Source organism: Mustela nigripes, chromosome 12, assembly GCF_022355385.1.
Source record: "Mustela nigripes isolate SB6536 chromosome 12, MUSNIG.SB6536, whole genome shotgun sequence".
NCBI classification, from domain to species: Eukaryota; Metazoa; Chordata; class Mammalia; order Carnivora; family Mustelidae; genus Mustela; species Mustela nigripes.
Window position 1 is genome coordinate 133,489,926 of NC_081568.1, and position 15,167 is coordinate 133,505,092.

Consider the following 15,167-nt stretch of genomic DNA (forward strand, 5'->3'; position numbering starts at 1 on the left):
GCCAAGTGCTTCACACTTCTGAGGGCTACTCATTATATTTAATTGCCTTCATTTTTACCACTATCTAGTCTGGTTTGTGCTATCCACAAATTTATAGCCTAAAGCCTTTTTTCTGAAAACTGGCCTCTTCTTATTAATTATTAATGTTAGAGTACTTTTTTTGGTGCACAAAAATATGGTTTTATTAAAGCACAGGGACAGGACACCATGGGCAGAAAGAGCTGCTGTTATTTTTTAAAAAACAATTTAGGGTCACCTAGCTGGCTCAATTAGTAGAGCATGCAACTCTTGGTCTTGGGGTCATGAGTTTGAGCCCCATGCTGGGCACAGAACTTACTCAAAAATAAAATAAAATAAAATAAAACAAAACAAAACAAAATAAAAAGCAACTTGAACTTTTCCCTCAATTTACTTAGTGAATTAAAGGTGGGAAAAGGCCATTAGTCTTTACCTGGATCCTTTGACAGTCAGAAGAGTAAGGAAAAGGTAAATTTCTGGGACGCCTGGGTGGCTCAGTTGGTTGGGCAGCTGCCTTCGGCTCAGGTCATGATCCCAGCGTCCTGGGATCGAGTCCCACATCAGGCTCCTTGTTCAGCAGGGAGCCTACTTCTCCCTCTGTCTCTGCCTGTCATTCAGTCTGCCTGTGCTTGCTCTCTCTCCCCCTCTCTCTGACAAATAAATAAAAAATCTTAAAAAAAAAAAATCTTTTCTTAAAAAAAAAAAAAAGAAGAATTACTTATCATAAACCTCAGAGCTTCATGCTAACTTCCCATTTCCAACTGCTGTGCTAAGAAGTGTGTATAAGATACCACCTCAGCCTCATCCTTTTAAGGACTAACACACACCCATCTTCCCATCCAACCCACATCAGCACCAGTGGCTCAGGGCACTCAGGGTCAGCCAGAGTATCACCTGCCGACTGCTTTGATGAAGACTTCATCCTACCACCAAGGAATACTGCAAGGCCACATTTTCAATGAAATCCACCCAGTAACTCAGACCTCACTGGAATGCCTTATTAGCTCCATCTAGTAACCTATGAATACGGATATTTTTAAAATTAGTGAAATGAATTGAAATCTTTATCCTTCCCACCAGATTAAGAATCATTCACCCAAGAAAAGCAATTAACATATTTCTGTCACTTGCAAATGAATACAGAAGCTGAACTGCAGGGACATCCCTACCCTTTGTAAGAAAAGATAGCTTTCTGCACATGGGGTACAATTATATATGGAATGATCCAAACTCACTTCTAATTTGGAAAAAAAAAAAAAAAAAACCCACCTTGATAAGGTTAGAGGCATTAGGTTAACCATTCTTCTGAGTTCTACAGTTTTACTTTAGGTTAATTGCAATATCAATAGACAACAGTCATTTCTAATGGGAAGCTTTTGAACCTAAGTTTTCTTGTACTGGAAGTGGCATATTTTAGGAAGTATAGATTTAGACTTTGATATGCATAAAGGGAAAAAATACTTGCAAGATGAAATAGAAGTAATGGCTTCACCTGAAGTGTTTTAACATAATCTTAGGATTGTCCTCCACATTTATCATTTCTAATACAATAACAGCATCTAATTTCAGCTCCCGGAGCTACTCCTACCACCTGGAACCTACTTCCAGTCAGCCTCCACTCTGATGTATCGTCCTGAGAGAGAACACCCAGCCAGACTCCAGTGCTCCCATAAGACACCAATGGAAGCACATCTCTCCAGCCCCAGTCATACTGGGTGGGCCCCTGAAGGCAAGCCCGGTGTTGGCCAGGATCCATCTTCTGGGACTGGGAATCCGAGTGTGGATCATGGGACTCGCAGCACTAGCGAGCTCATATAGAAGTAGTTGTCCTTTGCGTATTTTTTCTATCTCTTAGTTTTTGGGTGGTTTTATTTAACACTTTGAGAGAGCGAGAGAGAGGGCAGGCATGAGCAGGGGAGGGGCAAATGGAGAGGGAGAAGTGGGCTCCCCACTGAGCAGAGGACTCAAGCCGGGGACCCTGAGATCACGACCTGAGCCAAGGGCAGACGCTTAATGGACTGAGCCACCCAGGTGCCCCTGTTGTTGTTTTTTAACTGCTTTTAATGATTACGAGCCACGCAGGTGCCCGGTTTTGTTGTTGTTGTTGGTTTTTAACTGCTTTTCATGATTATTAACTGTCATGTATCTTGTCAGTCTCTCTGCAAGAACGTGCTCTGAGAAAAAAGCCTTTTTCTGGCCCCGGGCCCCCCTCCAGCAGGTAAGCTTCTGAGACAGAGGGATCCAGAAATACCCTGTATGCTAGAGAGCTGCGGGAAGTCAGGGGAAGGAGCGGTGCTGCCGGCCTGTACGGCGTGCCTAGCAAGCACGGAGCGGAAGCTGAGAAAGGCCTCCCGAAGAAGGTGACATGTAAGGTCGAAGACGAGCTGCTGTCCCCACGGAGGGAAAAGCATTGCAGGAAGAGGGACTTGCATGCAACTCCGTTTGCAAGGGCAGGAGGGAGGAGCAGGACGTTTCGTATTACACAAGACCTGTGCTCCTGCTTTCCCAGTTGGATCGGCCCATCATCAGACGCCGACTCGTGAGGCAACAGCTTAGCCAGAGACGGGTTTCAGTCCTGGGATTGGGTAACCACCGCAGGCGTCTACAGAGGTGGACGTTCAAGGTCTCCACACCTTCCCCACCACCCAGTGCGACTCAGGGCCTCAGGCTCCCTTAGGTCTACGATTCCTGCCCACCTCCTTCCTACTGCCCTCGGGTAGACACTCTTCAGGAAAGGACCGAACCTAACCACTTCAGAACATGAGAGACCGTTCTACCACTTCCTCCTTTCTGACCAGTAGACCAAACCTCCGTCAAGACACTAAAACAAACCAGCACAAACCAGAAGCCTTCTCTCAAATGACAAAGCCAGCCACGAGCGGCACCAGAGTGGCCTTCCCTGCTGTGGGCCAGACTCCAGCAATCTCAGACCCACTTACCAAGGCTCCTCTCTCACCTCCCGCGCCATGGCTAAGCCAGGCAGAGCTCCCACGGCCCTGCTGCTATCTCCTCACGGTTAACAGATCACAACTTGTAAGGGAATTCACAGAGTATGCATCACCGATAGAGCCTTATCTTCGTGAAATAAGTAGTTACACAACACATGAACATGGTCTGTTTCTCCGCAACGCATCTTCCTTCTGGGCATGGGGCGGGGGTGACCTGACTGCCTCCCTTCTCCCACATTCCACCCCCCCACCCCACCAATATTTGGAAGCAGAATTTCCCCTCTTAGTGAGTTTCTGGCATTAAGGGCCAGAGAACAAAACCATCAGGAGGCTGTAGGACTCTCCGGATTCCTGCATATTTTCTCTATGACAGATTCCTCTCCACTTAAGAAGTTCTTTTCACATCATCTCAGTGCTTACAAGCACAGCTCCTAATGCTCTGTTTGTAAAGTTCTACTTGGCACCGTCACTGTAGCAAGTCCGCACCGTAGCCCCAAAACAACACTGACATTGGATTAGCGTTGCAGCAGCTGGAGCTAATGACTAGTATTTATCAGACACTTCGATAAGCGCTACTCGGATTATTTCACTGGCCTTCACAACATCCGTCCAAGCGGGAGGATACTCTACTATCTAATATCTATCTAATATCACCATTTTATAACAGGGACTGTATAGCCCAGAAAAGCAACTGTCCCCGGACCACCTAGCAAGAAAGTGGCAGAGCCAAGGATTTCCGAGCACACGACTCTACCACACTACCGGGTTACACACAGACAAGCTGAGCTGAGGAACCAAGTAACCTGACCCAGTAAAGAAGTTAGGAGAGAAGATGGCCAAAAATAACAGAGCCTTTCCTTGTCGCTTGACCTACGCCCCCACCCCCTGGATGTCATCATTGCTCAGCGGGGGCACTTTATGGGAGAAGGCAAGAGGGATGCCCCATCTCTCGCAGTTTGGAAATGAAAGGGTCTGAGGGCAGCTTTCTCGGCATCAGACGCTCTCTTTGGCAGTCATCACGTGTGTGTGCCCAGACAGCATTCTCATAAGCAACTCAGAAATCCCAACTGAAAAACTGACTTGAAGTCCGGAGCAGTCCTGGCAGAAGATGCACTGCTTTCTGCCCCACATGTACATCAAGGCATCCTGAAGAGAGGGGAGCCCACATGTGAGTTTTAATCTATCCTTCTGAGCCAGAAGTAATCACGCCTCCTTTTTGGGGTCCAACTCACCTATTTTCACCCCCTACTCAATATTAATAGTCTCTTCATCATCAGTCTCGGCACAGCAGCCCCTGGACTAGCTCATCCCCCCAGCCCTGGTCTTCCTATATGATGCTTACTCTCTTCCAAACACTTAATCAGAAGGGCTCCCAATCAAGCATGAAAATAAATTAGATTTTTGGTTTAACCAGGATTAGATTCACAGCGCCAAGAAATAAAGTAACAGTTATCTAATCTAACAGGCCAGCCCCAGACTTCTTGGCTACTCTCCACAGGCCCCTCTTGCTAAAACCCTCTCCTAAAACTCCGCTTTCAATACCGTGAAATCACAGTATGTCAAGGAGCAAAGTAACCCTTCAAATGCCATGAACAGAACACTCGGGAGCTCTGCTGCGGGGCCTCACATCGCTGGAGAGTGGCTAGCTGGACCGCAGAAGCTGCTGGTCACCAGCCGGTCAAGTGCGAGCTGGCCCCACAACACACCCGGAAGTCCCTGCTTCCTGGACACGGTGGAGGAAGGAGCCACCTTCCTCCTGGCCCCGGTGGAGCCTGTTTGTTTTCCACGGGGGAAAGGCTTTATTCTCCAGCCTCGCCTTATGCTGTCATTCCATCTGGAAATACCAAGAAGCGCCTGCAAAGCCCCAGCAAAGGAGAAAAGGAGACCGGCACAAAGGAGAAAGGCCCCAGGGAATGGAGATCCCCACTAGAGGAAGAACGCCTATGGCGCAACAACAAAAATTCCCAAACAGCTCAGGTGAAAAATGGGCGAGGGCGCCTACGGGCATGTCTCCAAAGACCGCTGTGGCCCCTAAGCACAGAAGACCCTCGACATTTAGGAATCCTAAAGAAAATGCCAACAGAACCCAGGATGAGAGACCACCTCACACCCACCAGGATGGCTAAAACAGGAAAAGCAAAGCAATGCAGGAAAGAACAAGTGTTGGCAAGGAGGAGGAGAAAGAGGAACCTTTGCACCCTACTGGTGGGGTGATGTAAAGTCTAACAGCCAGTACCGAAAATGTTGATGCAAATCCTCAAAACTGTCAACAAAGAATTACCATATGGTCTACCAATTCCACTTCTGGGTGTACACCTAAAAAACTGAAAGCAGGGACTCAGATAATTGCACACCCGTGTTCGTAACAGCCTTATTCCCCACAGTCGAAAGGTAGAAGCCACCAAAGTCTGCGCTGATGAATGGATAAACAAAACAGGATGTATAGGCACCGTGGAAAAGTCAGCCTCACAAAGGAAGAAAACTGACACATGCTACAGTGTTGATAAACCTCGAAGACATTAGGTCTACGGGGGGAAAAAAAAAGTTGCAAAAGGACAAGTATTTTATAAGGTCATTTATGTGAGGGATCTAGATTAGTCAGATCCACAGAGAGATAGGGTCAAAGAGTGGGGGTGGGGTGGAAATGGGGAGTTCGTGTTTGCTGGGTACCGGGTATGGAATGTCAGTTGGGGATGAGGAGAAAGTGCTGGAGATGGAGAGTGAGGAGGGAGGCCCCACAAAGTCAATGTGCTAATGCCACAGCTCTGCATACTTACAAATGGTTAAAATGGGAGATTTTAGGGTATGTAGCACTTACCACCATTTTCAAAAAAGGACAGTAGAGTGACCAAGTCATACAACCATCAACACAGAGCAGCTGGCCAATCAGCTGAACAGTAGGCCCATCTCTCATTAGTTTCTCAAAACAGAACACAAATGCACCTCTGGATTTTTAAGACTTGTTAAGCCCCGACTGTCTCGGCCAGTAAGAACCCACTGAGAGCAGACTACTACAACAGACCCAAAAGACCAGAGCAAAATTTAAATTCTTCTAATTATCTCAATGGTGCAATTAGTAGTAACGCCACATATAGACAAGATTTACTAAGGACTATATGCTTCTTAAGATAATTATAGATGCATATTCTTTAAAAAACATTTTTTTTTAAAGATTTTATTTATTTGAGAGAGAGACAGTGAGAGAGAGCATGAACGAGGAGAAGGTCAGAGAGAGAAGCAGACTCCCCATGGAGCTGGGTGTCCGATGCGGGACTCGATCCTGGGACTCCAGGATCATGACCTGAGCCGAAGGCAGTCGTCCAACCAACTGAGCCACCCAGGCGTCCCTAAAAAACATTTTTATCTATTTATTTAGATGGAGTGTGTGCACATTGTAGGGGTGGGGAACTAGAGGGAAAGGGACAGAATCTTAAGCATGCTCCACGCTCAGCATGGAGCCTGACACAAGTTCAATCTCAGGACCCAGACAGATATCAGGATCTGAGCAGAAATCCAGAGTCAGATGCTTGACGGACTGAGCCACCCAGTGGAACCCCAAGACGCAAAATCTAAAACAAATCCTGCGATACAGAAACAGAGGAGTTTGAGGCAGAAGAGGAAAAATTATCCCCAGAGTTAAAAAGAAAAAAAAATGTGTCTTACACTTACCGCTCTGCCCCTACCCAGCCTTATTCAGACCTCAGTTTCCTCATCAGCTTTGCAAATGGCTTGGATAAGAGAATCCTCCTCTTAAAGAATGGCTTAATGGTACCTCCGAATATGGAAACATCTCCTTTGTCCAGTTCCATGCTCACCAGAAAACTTTCTGTTTATAACCCAACTACCAAATAACTTTTTTATTTAATTTTATTTATTTGACAGAGATCACAGGTAGGCAGAGAGGCAAGCAGAGAGAGGAAGGGAAGCAGGCTCCCTGCTGAGCAGAGAGCTGACTCGGGGGCTCCATCCCAGGACCCTGGGATCATGACCTGAGTGAAAGGCAGAGGCTTTAACCCACTGAGCTACCCAGGCGCCCCCAAATAACTTTTCAATAGAGAAACAAATGTTAGCATTCCAGGCTCCTTAGAGCTACATTTGTCATAAATCCATAAACTGATACTAAGTTTCATAACAATAAAGTCAATGATTCTAATAATTGAAGGAAACTGCTCCAAGTGACCGAGGAAAGTAGAGCCCAAGTTTCCTAATTCAGAACCCACCTATATTCTACAACATCAGCGTCCCTCAACACTGAACCATCCCTCAAAGGAAGGCAGTTTTCAAATCATTCTTGGCCAATGTCTGTGTCACTCAGTTCTTTAAATGACTTTTCTTTTTTGTTTTTTGTTTTTTGTTTTTTTAAGATTTTATTATTTGAAAGAGAATGCATATGTCCACACACTCATGCATGAGCGGGGAAAGGAGGAGAGGGAAGAGAGAGAATTCAAACCAGGCTCCACTCCCAGCTTGGAGCCCGACTTAAGGCTCAATCTCACAACCCTGAGATCATGACCAGAGCTGAAATCAAGAATCGGAATCTTGACTGAGCCACCCAGGTGCCCCCAAATTTAATTACTTTATTTAAAATTTATTATACAGGGGTGCCTGGGTGACTCAGGCAGTTAGGCATCTGCCTTGGGCTCAGGTCATGATCTCAGGGTTCTGGGATTGAGCCCCACATTAGGCTCCCTGCTCAGCACGGAGTCTGGTTCTCCCTATCCCTCAGCCCCTCCCTGCTGGCTCATGCTGTCTTTTGCTTTCTACCTCGAATATTTTTTAAAAATTATATGTATCTGTATATATACTTACATATAATGGATATTTATGTATGTGTATAATGTATATATTATGTACCTTATATAATGTATATATGTGTGTGTGTATATCTATGTAAAAAATTCAGTTCAGGAATATCAAAACACTCCAAAGAAATCCAGATTCCTTTCCATAGCCTAGGAGATACAGTTGATCTAACCAGAACTATTTCTCTCCTTCTACTCTCCCCTGGCTCACTTCACTCCCAGCCACATCACCTCCTTGCTTAAACACACCATGCGTATCTGACCTCTGCCTGAGGTGATCATCTCCCATTTTTACATGGCTCCATCCCTCATTTCACTCCGGTCTCAATCCAGATTCCCATAGACAGGTCTGCCCTGATCACTCTAATAGCATCTTCCCTCCTCTCCCTGTGTTTTCTCTTTTCAGCACATATCATCACTTGGAAATACATCATGTGTATGGCCTGCCTCCCTCTAGAACACAGGCTCATTAGAACAAGGACAATACTGGGGCACCTGGGTGGCGGTGGGTTAAAGCCTCTGCCTTCCACTCAGATCCTGGGATGGAGCCCCATGGGCTCTCTGCTCAGCAGGGAGCCTGCTTCCCTCCCCCACTCTCTGCCTATTTGTGATCTGTCAATTAAATAAAATCTTTAAAAAAAAAAAAGAACAAAGACGGTATGTTTTCTGTATCCCCACACTTAAGAACATCGCCTAGTGTGTAGAAGGCACACAGTATTTGTTGAATGAATAAACAAATGGGAAATAGAGTCTACGTTATGGCAATAATGACCAAAGTCGAGCACCTGGGTGGCTCAGTCAGTTAAGCCGCTGCCTCCAGGGCTCAGGTCATGATCCCAGAGTTTTGAGATCGAGTCCTACATCGGGCTCCTTGATCGGTGGGGAGCCTGCTTTTCTTTCTGCCTGCCTCTCTGCCTGCTTGTGCTGTCTCTCTCTCAAATAAATAAATAAATAAAATCTTTAAAAAATAATAATAATAATAACCAAACTAAATCTCATCAAACATGCCCTTCAACCAAAATAATGGAAGCAGCCAATCCAATCCATCCGCCACACTGTAATGTCAAGCGCGATTCAGTGCCAACAAATAACCATTTGTCGACGCCCTACCATGTCATATATGGATGAGGTGCTGGTGACACGGATGGGTTTTTCCTCTGTCCCTGCCTGCAAAGAGCTCACAGTCTCCCATGGAGGCTATGGGTAATTATCGTACGTGTTCTGAACACAGGTGAGGAAAGGAACAACCAACGTGGGAGGCCAGGAGGGGCCCAGACAAAGCAAGAAGTCGTTGCAAGTGTGCCACGTGTTCTGTGGACAAGTCCACACAGCCCATTGGAAACAGGGACAAGCAATTACTCCCACTCTCAGCATGCACCCAACCAGAGGACTCCCCAGCTTTTCTAATTGCCAGGCAATCTCCTTCCATGCTGGCATTCTTCTCTTGACGACCGCACCAATATTTTTTTTTTTCCCCCAAATCCAGCTGGAATCCTTAACCGACACGCATGCGCACACACTGAGGTTCCGTGAAACGTTCTGTTTTCAGGTAATCAAATGCTACAGCCTTTGGCTTTAGATGTGTTTCCATAATGAGGATCATGATAGACAATAGGTCTCAAAATATCCCACCAGCCAAAACATCAGGTAGCTTTTAGCACACAATTGTTGCAGCCCAACAGGTTTTTATTGCTTGTTTACAAAGTTAACAAACCCTATCCTGGAGCTTCTTACATGACAAGTAGAATCAACAGCTGCTCATTCAGGATTCTGGCTTTTCCCAGACTTGATTTGGTTTAATTTCTTTGCTGAGTTTAAGAAATATCTTAAAAGATTTGTCTTCATAAAGTGCTTTACAACTTCACTCCTCAGGGTAATGCAAACCTCTCAAAGGTGTCCTCTTTCCCCTATGAACTAATTTTGGCTATTTCTGTTCAGCAAGAAGAAGAGGACATTTGCTAGAAAGAGAACAACTCGGGGCACCTGGGTGGCTCAGTGGGTTAAAGCCTCTGCCTTTGGCTCAGGTCATGATCCCAGTGTCCTGGGATCAAGCCCCACATCCCGCTCTCTGCTCAGCAGGGAACCTGCTTCCCTCCCCCCACCCCGCCCCCTCTGGCTGCCTCTCTGCCTACTTGTGAACTCTGCCTGTCAAATAAATAAACAAAACTTTTTTTAAAAAAGAAAGAAAGAGAACTCTGTGGTCCCAGGAATATTTACTCTATAAATTGAACTTCTGTTTATCTCTCATCCAGGTTATTCTCTCCTTGTTTCTTTCAAGATTGAAAAATACCAATGTCAGGAATTTGTGTGTAGTGAGGGGGCAGGGTGGGAAAATAATTGCATCTAATTTATTTCTGCCCTGACATCCCCTGGCTGATGTAAAAATGCACGTCCTAACTATTATCAGCGTTCTTTTTTTTTTTTTTTTTCTTGTCCGATGTCTGATTCTGCAATCCCGCCACTACACACCTCTTTCCCAGAACCGCGAGATTATTTAAAGTACAATCTTGGTTTTCTGAAATTTGATTCCTTGGATCAAAACCTAAATCTGAAGTCTTTGTTCATCAACACCTTAATTTTGCCGTAAATGCAGCTTTTATCTTCCAGTTCCCATCTCATTTTGGAGGAAACGTTCCCCGTGGCTTGCGTTGGGTACATTAGCTTCAAGCACCCTTGAGTTTACTTCCTGAGTCTTGTCATCACATTCCCTATCCTAGATGGGTGCCCCCACTCCCTCAAAGCTGTGGTACCTCAAAACCTGGTAGCCACAGTCCTGTAAGTACTTCCTTAATATGGCAAAGTCTCAGAATTCGTTTTACAATTTCCCCGTTAGACAAAGCACATCCCCAGAATCCAGGGTCTCTCTCTGCTTTCCTGTCTGTGGCCTGCCTGGTCTGTGACTAACCTCTTCCTTCCATAATATATTTCTTCTTTTCCCTGTTACTTTGACTATCACCTGGTTCCAGCCACACTTGATCTCCTTCCCCTGGGCAGCTGGGGCAGATACACGGCCCCACTGCCACGTTCAGCTCGTGTTTCCTCAGGATCTGACCACCAGCAGCTGCCTCGCCACGCAGCCCCGGCCACCGACTTCACCGGGTTCCCTGGCCTTCTTCACCAACCTCAGCCCTCTGCAGCCCCACAGGGATTTAGCTCACTGCCTTAGGAGCCCAACGGCCCCACCTGCAGGGACTGGAGGGTGCGGATTCTTGTAACAAAGGAAGTCTTATTCTCATTCTGACACCTCAGATGTGGCAGCGTTAATCCTTCCGATGCCAATGTGGAGCACAAGGGCAGTAGGTCAGAGGCTGTGGGGCAACCTCTCTCCCCAGGGGTAATCAAGAACAAAAGAGAGGGCTCTCTTAGATGAGGATCTCCCTATTCCTAATGGACACATCTGCTTTTAGGGCTCTGGAAAACCCATGCCTAGAATTCGTCAGCCACTCGAAGGTGATGCAGGGACCACATTCCTTTAATCACTATCCATTTCATTTTTATCAAAAACATTTATCTGGGCATTGCAATAGATTCCAATCCAAATCAAGTTAAATAACAGGCCTCTTATACAGAATACTCCCTCCTAGAAGCATGTGACCAAAAGCTCAGAAGAGTAAGAGAAACTATCGAAAGGAAGCCATGTTAGGTTGGTGGGCCTGGGAGAAAGACTGCGTGGGCTCAAATCCTCACTCCACCCCTAACAGTCTGTAGAACCTGGGTGAGTGTTTTCACCTCATTATGCCTCAATCTCCACACCTGTATTATGGGCATAACAAAATGTCTCTCATACGGTTTTTGATAAGGAAGCAGACGGATACCTGGGAAAACCACTGAATTAACCGCTAAGAGATAAAAACAAAACAAAACTATTGCCAGGCCCCGAGCATCAAGAGACCAGGGTTTTAGACAAGGCTCTGTCATTTTGTGGCCTCTGGAGTAGATTAAAAATGGTTGTAAATTCTTTGTTATATCCCCCTTGGAGAGGTGGGGATCTATTCCTTCACCACTTTCGATCTGGGCTAAGCACAGAGCTGTTTCTGACCAACAGATGCATACAAATAACTGCCAGCTGCCCCCTCCACCCAGCCCCGGCATGCGGCGGCCATGTTGAGAGGAAACCCAAGAAGGCACAGAGACAGGCCCCTGCAGAAGAGAAAAGAGGTGATCTCCCAGTCCATGGGCCAGCACCACTATACCAGCCATGTGTGAAGCCGTCAGAAGGGGAATCTTCTCATGCCAGTCATAGACACAAGTTATCTCCTCTGAGCTCTGCCCCAAACTCCAAAATCCTGCACAACTAAGATTTCTTCAAGCCTCTAAATTTAGGGGTACTTTTATTACACAGCCACAGACCGCCCCCCTCCCTTAAAGTCTTCAGACAAAGCACTTAAAGCAGTTCCTCAAATCCTATGTGTGTGAAAAGGGAAAGAAAGGGAGAGAAGAGGCAAGATGTTCATGCATTTAAATATTTGTAGAACACCTACCATGTGCCAGACCCTGACAGGTCCTCACACTGCCCTTCTGGTGCTGATGGTCTATAGCAGGACACACAGGAGACAACTCATTAGAATGGAGTGGATTCTATAAAAACAAAGGAGTATAAGAAAGTATAAAGGGGTGTGGGAATACTAGGTGATCTCACAGGCCCTTCCAACTCTGGTATTTTGTAACTTGATGAAGCCTAAATACATCTGTGAAATTTCACATCTGTGAAATCCCTCACAGGATGGTCTGTGTAGAGAACCCCTGTAGAATTATCTGTAAAGATGTGGGGTTTCCGTAGCTACCCAACTAGATCCTGATGAAAGTACTCCGAATTGCCTCTATACCCATGTTCCTAAGTGGAATCATCTCGTGAAAACAGCTTTGAATAAAGTGATGAGGAAAGAGGAAGGAAAGTAGGATTTCCCGGGGCAACTAAGGTTTCAGAGTGAACAGTGACAGGAGAATTTTACCTGTTCATTGTGTAATGTTTAAAAGGCAGAAAATATAAGTTGATTGCTTCAATTTTTTAAAAAATATTTTATTTATTCATTTGACAGATCACAAGTAGGCAAAGAGGCAGGCAGAGAAACAGGAAGGGAAGCAGGCTCCCTGCTGAGCAAAGAGGGTTGGGGGGCTATGCAGGGTTTGATCCCAGGACCCTGAGATCATGACCTGAGCCAAAGGCAGAGGCTTAAACCCACTAAGCCACCCAGGCACCCCAAAAAGAACTCTTAAAAGATAAATTTTTATTTTGCTGCATTAACAGGCAGCTGTCTACCTGACAAGCAGATCCAGTAGACAGGTCTTCTGGAAAGATTAGTGAATTCAAGTCATACCTTGGTAATGCTGTGCCTTAAGAGATCTTTCTCCCAAAATCTGAATGATTCTAAGAACTAAGAGACATGACAAGGTTCAACTACATACCGGTCCCACAAGTTTTACCAAGACAAACAAAATAAAGTGCTAACCAAAAACCCACGGCAAAGAGGAAGAGGAATTAAGAGCCTTCCCTCAACAAGGTTTGGGAGAATTTAATATAGTGCTGCTAAAAGTGTACTTAGTTCTCTGCTGAGCAGAGAGCCTGATGTGGGGCTCGATTCCAGAACCCTGAGATCATGACCTGAGCCGAAGGCAGAGGCTTAACCCTCTGAGCCACCCAGGTGCCCCTGTACTTGATTTTTTAATTAAAAGATTTTATTTGAGAGCGAGCACGAGCTCCGGTGGGGGTGTGGGGGAGAGGAAGAAGCAGACTCTCCACGGAGCAGGGAGCTCCATGCGGGACTAGATCCAGAGACTCTGGGATCATGACCTGAGCCAAAGGCAGACAATTAACCAACGGAGCCACCCAGGTGCCCTGTACTTGATTTTCTAAAGACTTTTTGATTTGGCTGATGGTGGAGTCCTTCCTTAACCTCACATTAGAAAAAGAAAAACATCCTTTGATTCTCTGAAAGGGACAGCTAATAGCCAAGAAAAGAGACTAGCCAATTCATGTTTCTCAGATTTTCCTTTTACATTACTGTGGTTACTGCTAAGGATTAGTTTGCTCTGGTTAAAGTGTTCAGACTTGATAGAAGCCATTTGTGGTCATGGATCAACAAAAAGGTTTTGAATGCCCACAGGTAGAGGCAATTTTACCATCTCCTATAATCATCTTACAGGATCTTAAACAGCTATTGTTTCCAAGTAAAGACACAAAAGGGACACATTCATGAATTTCCTGTTTTTCTTTCTTAAAGTTCTCACACATGCAAAACACCTCCCGCCCAACACTCAGCTCTAGCTCTAGAGGTCCTACCCAGGCATCCCTCACATCTAAATCCTATCTCTCTCGCTCTCGCTCTCCTTCTCTCTCTCATTCGAGCATTCCAGAGCACTGCACAAGCAGAGGTGAGCCCCTCAGCAGCTTACCAAGGCTGGCGGCCCTCACCCGCCAGACCAGCAGATTATAACCAGCAACGGGTTCAAGCCACACCTCTTCGTTGAGGCCCTTTGGAGTCAGTACCAACATTACTGCCAAACAGTCAAGGATTCCCATGGCTGGAGGGCCCCTCCAGAAAGGGTCAGCTCACAAGTCCACACCAAGGAGAGAGGCCTCTTGTTTCAGAACCCCAGGATTACACTGGGCTCTTTCTAGGTTTTTCCTGCCCCTGAACCGCCTGGGGAACAACAGGCTGAATCTGACCCCACGGTGACCTCCAGACAGTGTGGAATATACTGGGCAATAAGAGATAATGGTACTAAAGGGGCCCCTGAGGGGTTTTATTAGCTCTGCTTCCAGGTGAGGAGGAGGAACCAACCATCAAAAGAGAATGTCAACTTTGCCTCCCTCAAGACGTTAAAGCAGAACCAGCGTTTAAGAGAAAAATCACTGTGACCAGGAACTCTCCAGTCCACCAAAGACCTGTTGTGAAGAATACAGATGAACTGTATTCAGAACTGTGGGTATTACAGAACAGCTCAATCCTACAACTGCTGCCCATGATAAACAGACTTGAGATTTAGGGTCCGCAAGTATAAACCACACACACCCCCTTGTCTTACAGATTCTCTTACACATATCCTAATTGAAAATATGTCCAAAACCTAAAAATAAACTGCCCTACAGTCTATGGCAACTACCCGACCTGCAGGGAATCGGGACTGCGGAGGGTCACGGTGGACTAAATCATCAAACCTAGAAGGGAGGCCAGAAAGAAGGTAAGATGCGATGAGCAGACACTGAGAACAAGACAATTTGGTAAAGGATAGGACTGTCCAGAAACTTTTTCAGGGACAAAACGATGTCCTCTAACGTTCAAATAGTGTGGCTCCAACCAACACAGGGGCCACAGAGCACCCTCCACTCTTTCCTTCAGCCCCAGTTTTTCTAAGGAGTCCACAGGGAGTGGATACGACCAGGCAAAGCACCTCCCAC

At 46.0% G+C, this 15,167-nt stretch overlaps 1 protein-coding gene across 4 annotated transcripts in view; it reads right to left on the minus strand.

Moving 5' to 3' along the window:
• The window catches only part of MCC (MCC regulator of WNT signaling pathway), a 436,925-nt gene that overhangs the window by 255,440 nt on the left and 166,318 nt on the right, over positions 1-15,167 (minus strand). The window contains exon 2 of one of the 4 annotated variants that reach the window (XM_059418384.1): positions 12,250-12,346. The exons of the other annotated variants lie outside the window; for them this stretch is intronic. Coding sequence (XP_059274367.1) covers positions 12,250-12,252 — 3 coding nt within the window. The 5' untranslated portion in view covers positions 12,253-12,346. The remainder of the gene's footprint in view (positions 1-12,249; positions 12,347-15,167) is intronic. 4 annotated transcript variants of the gene reach the window in all.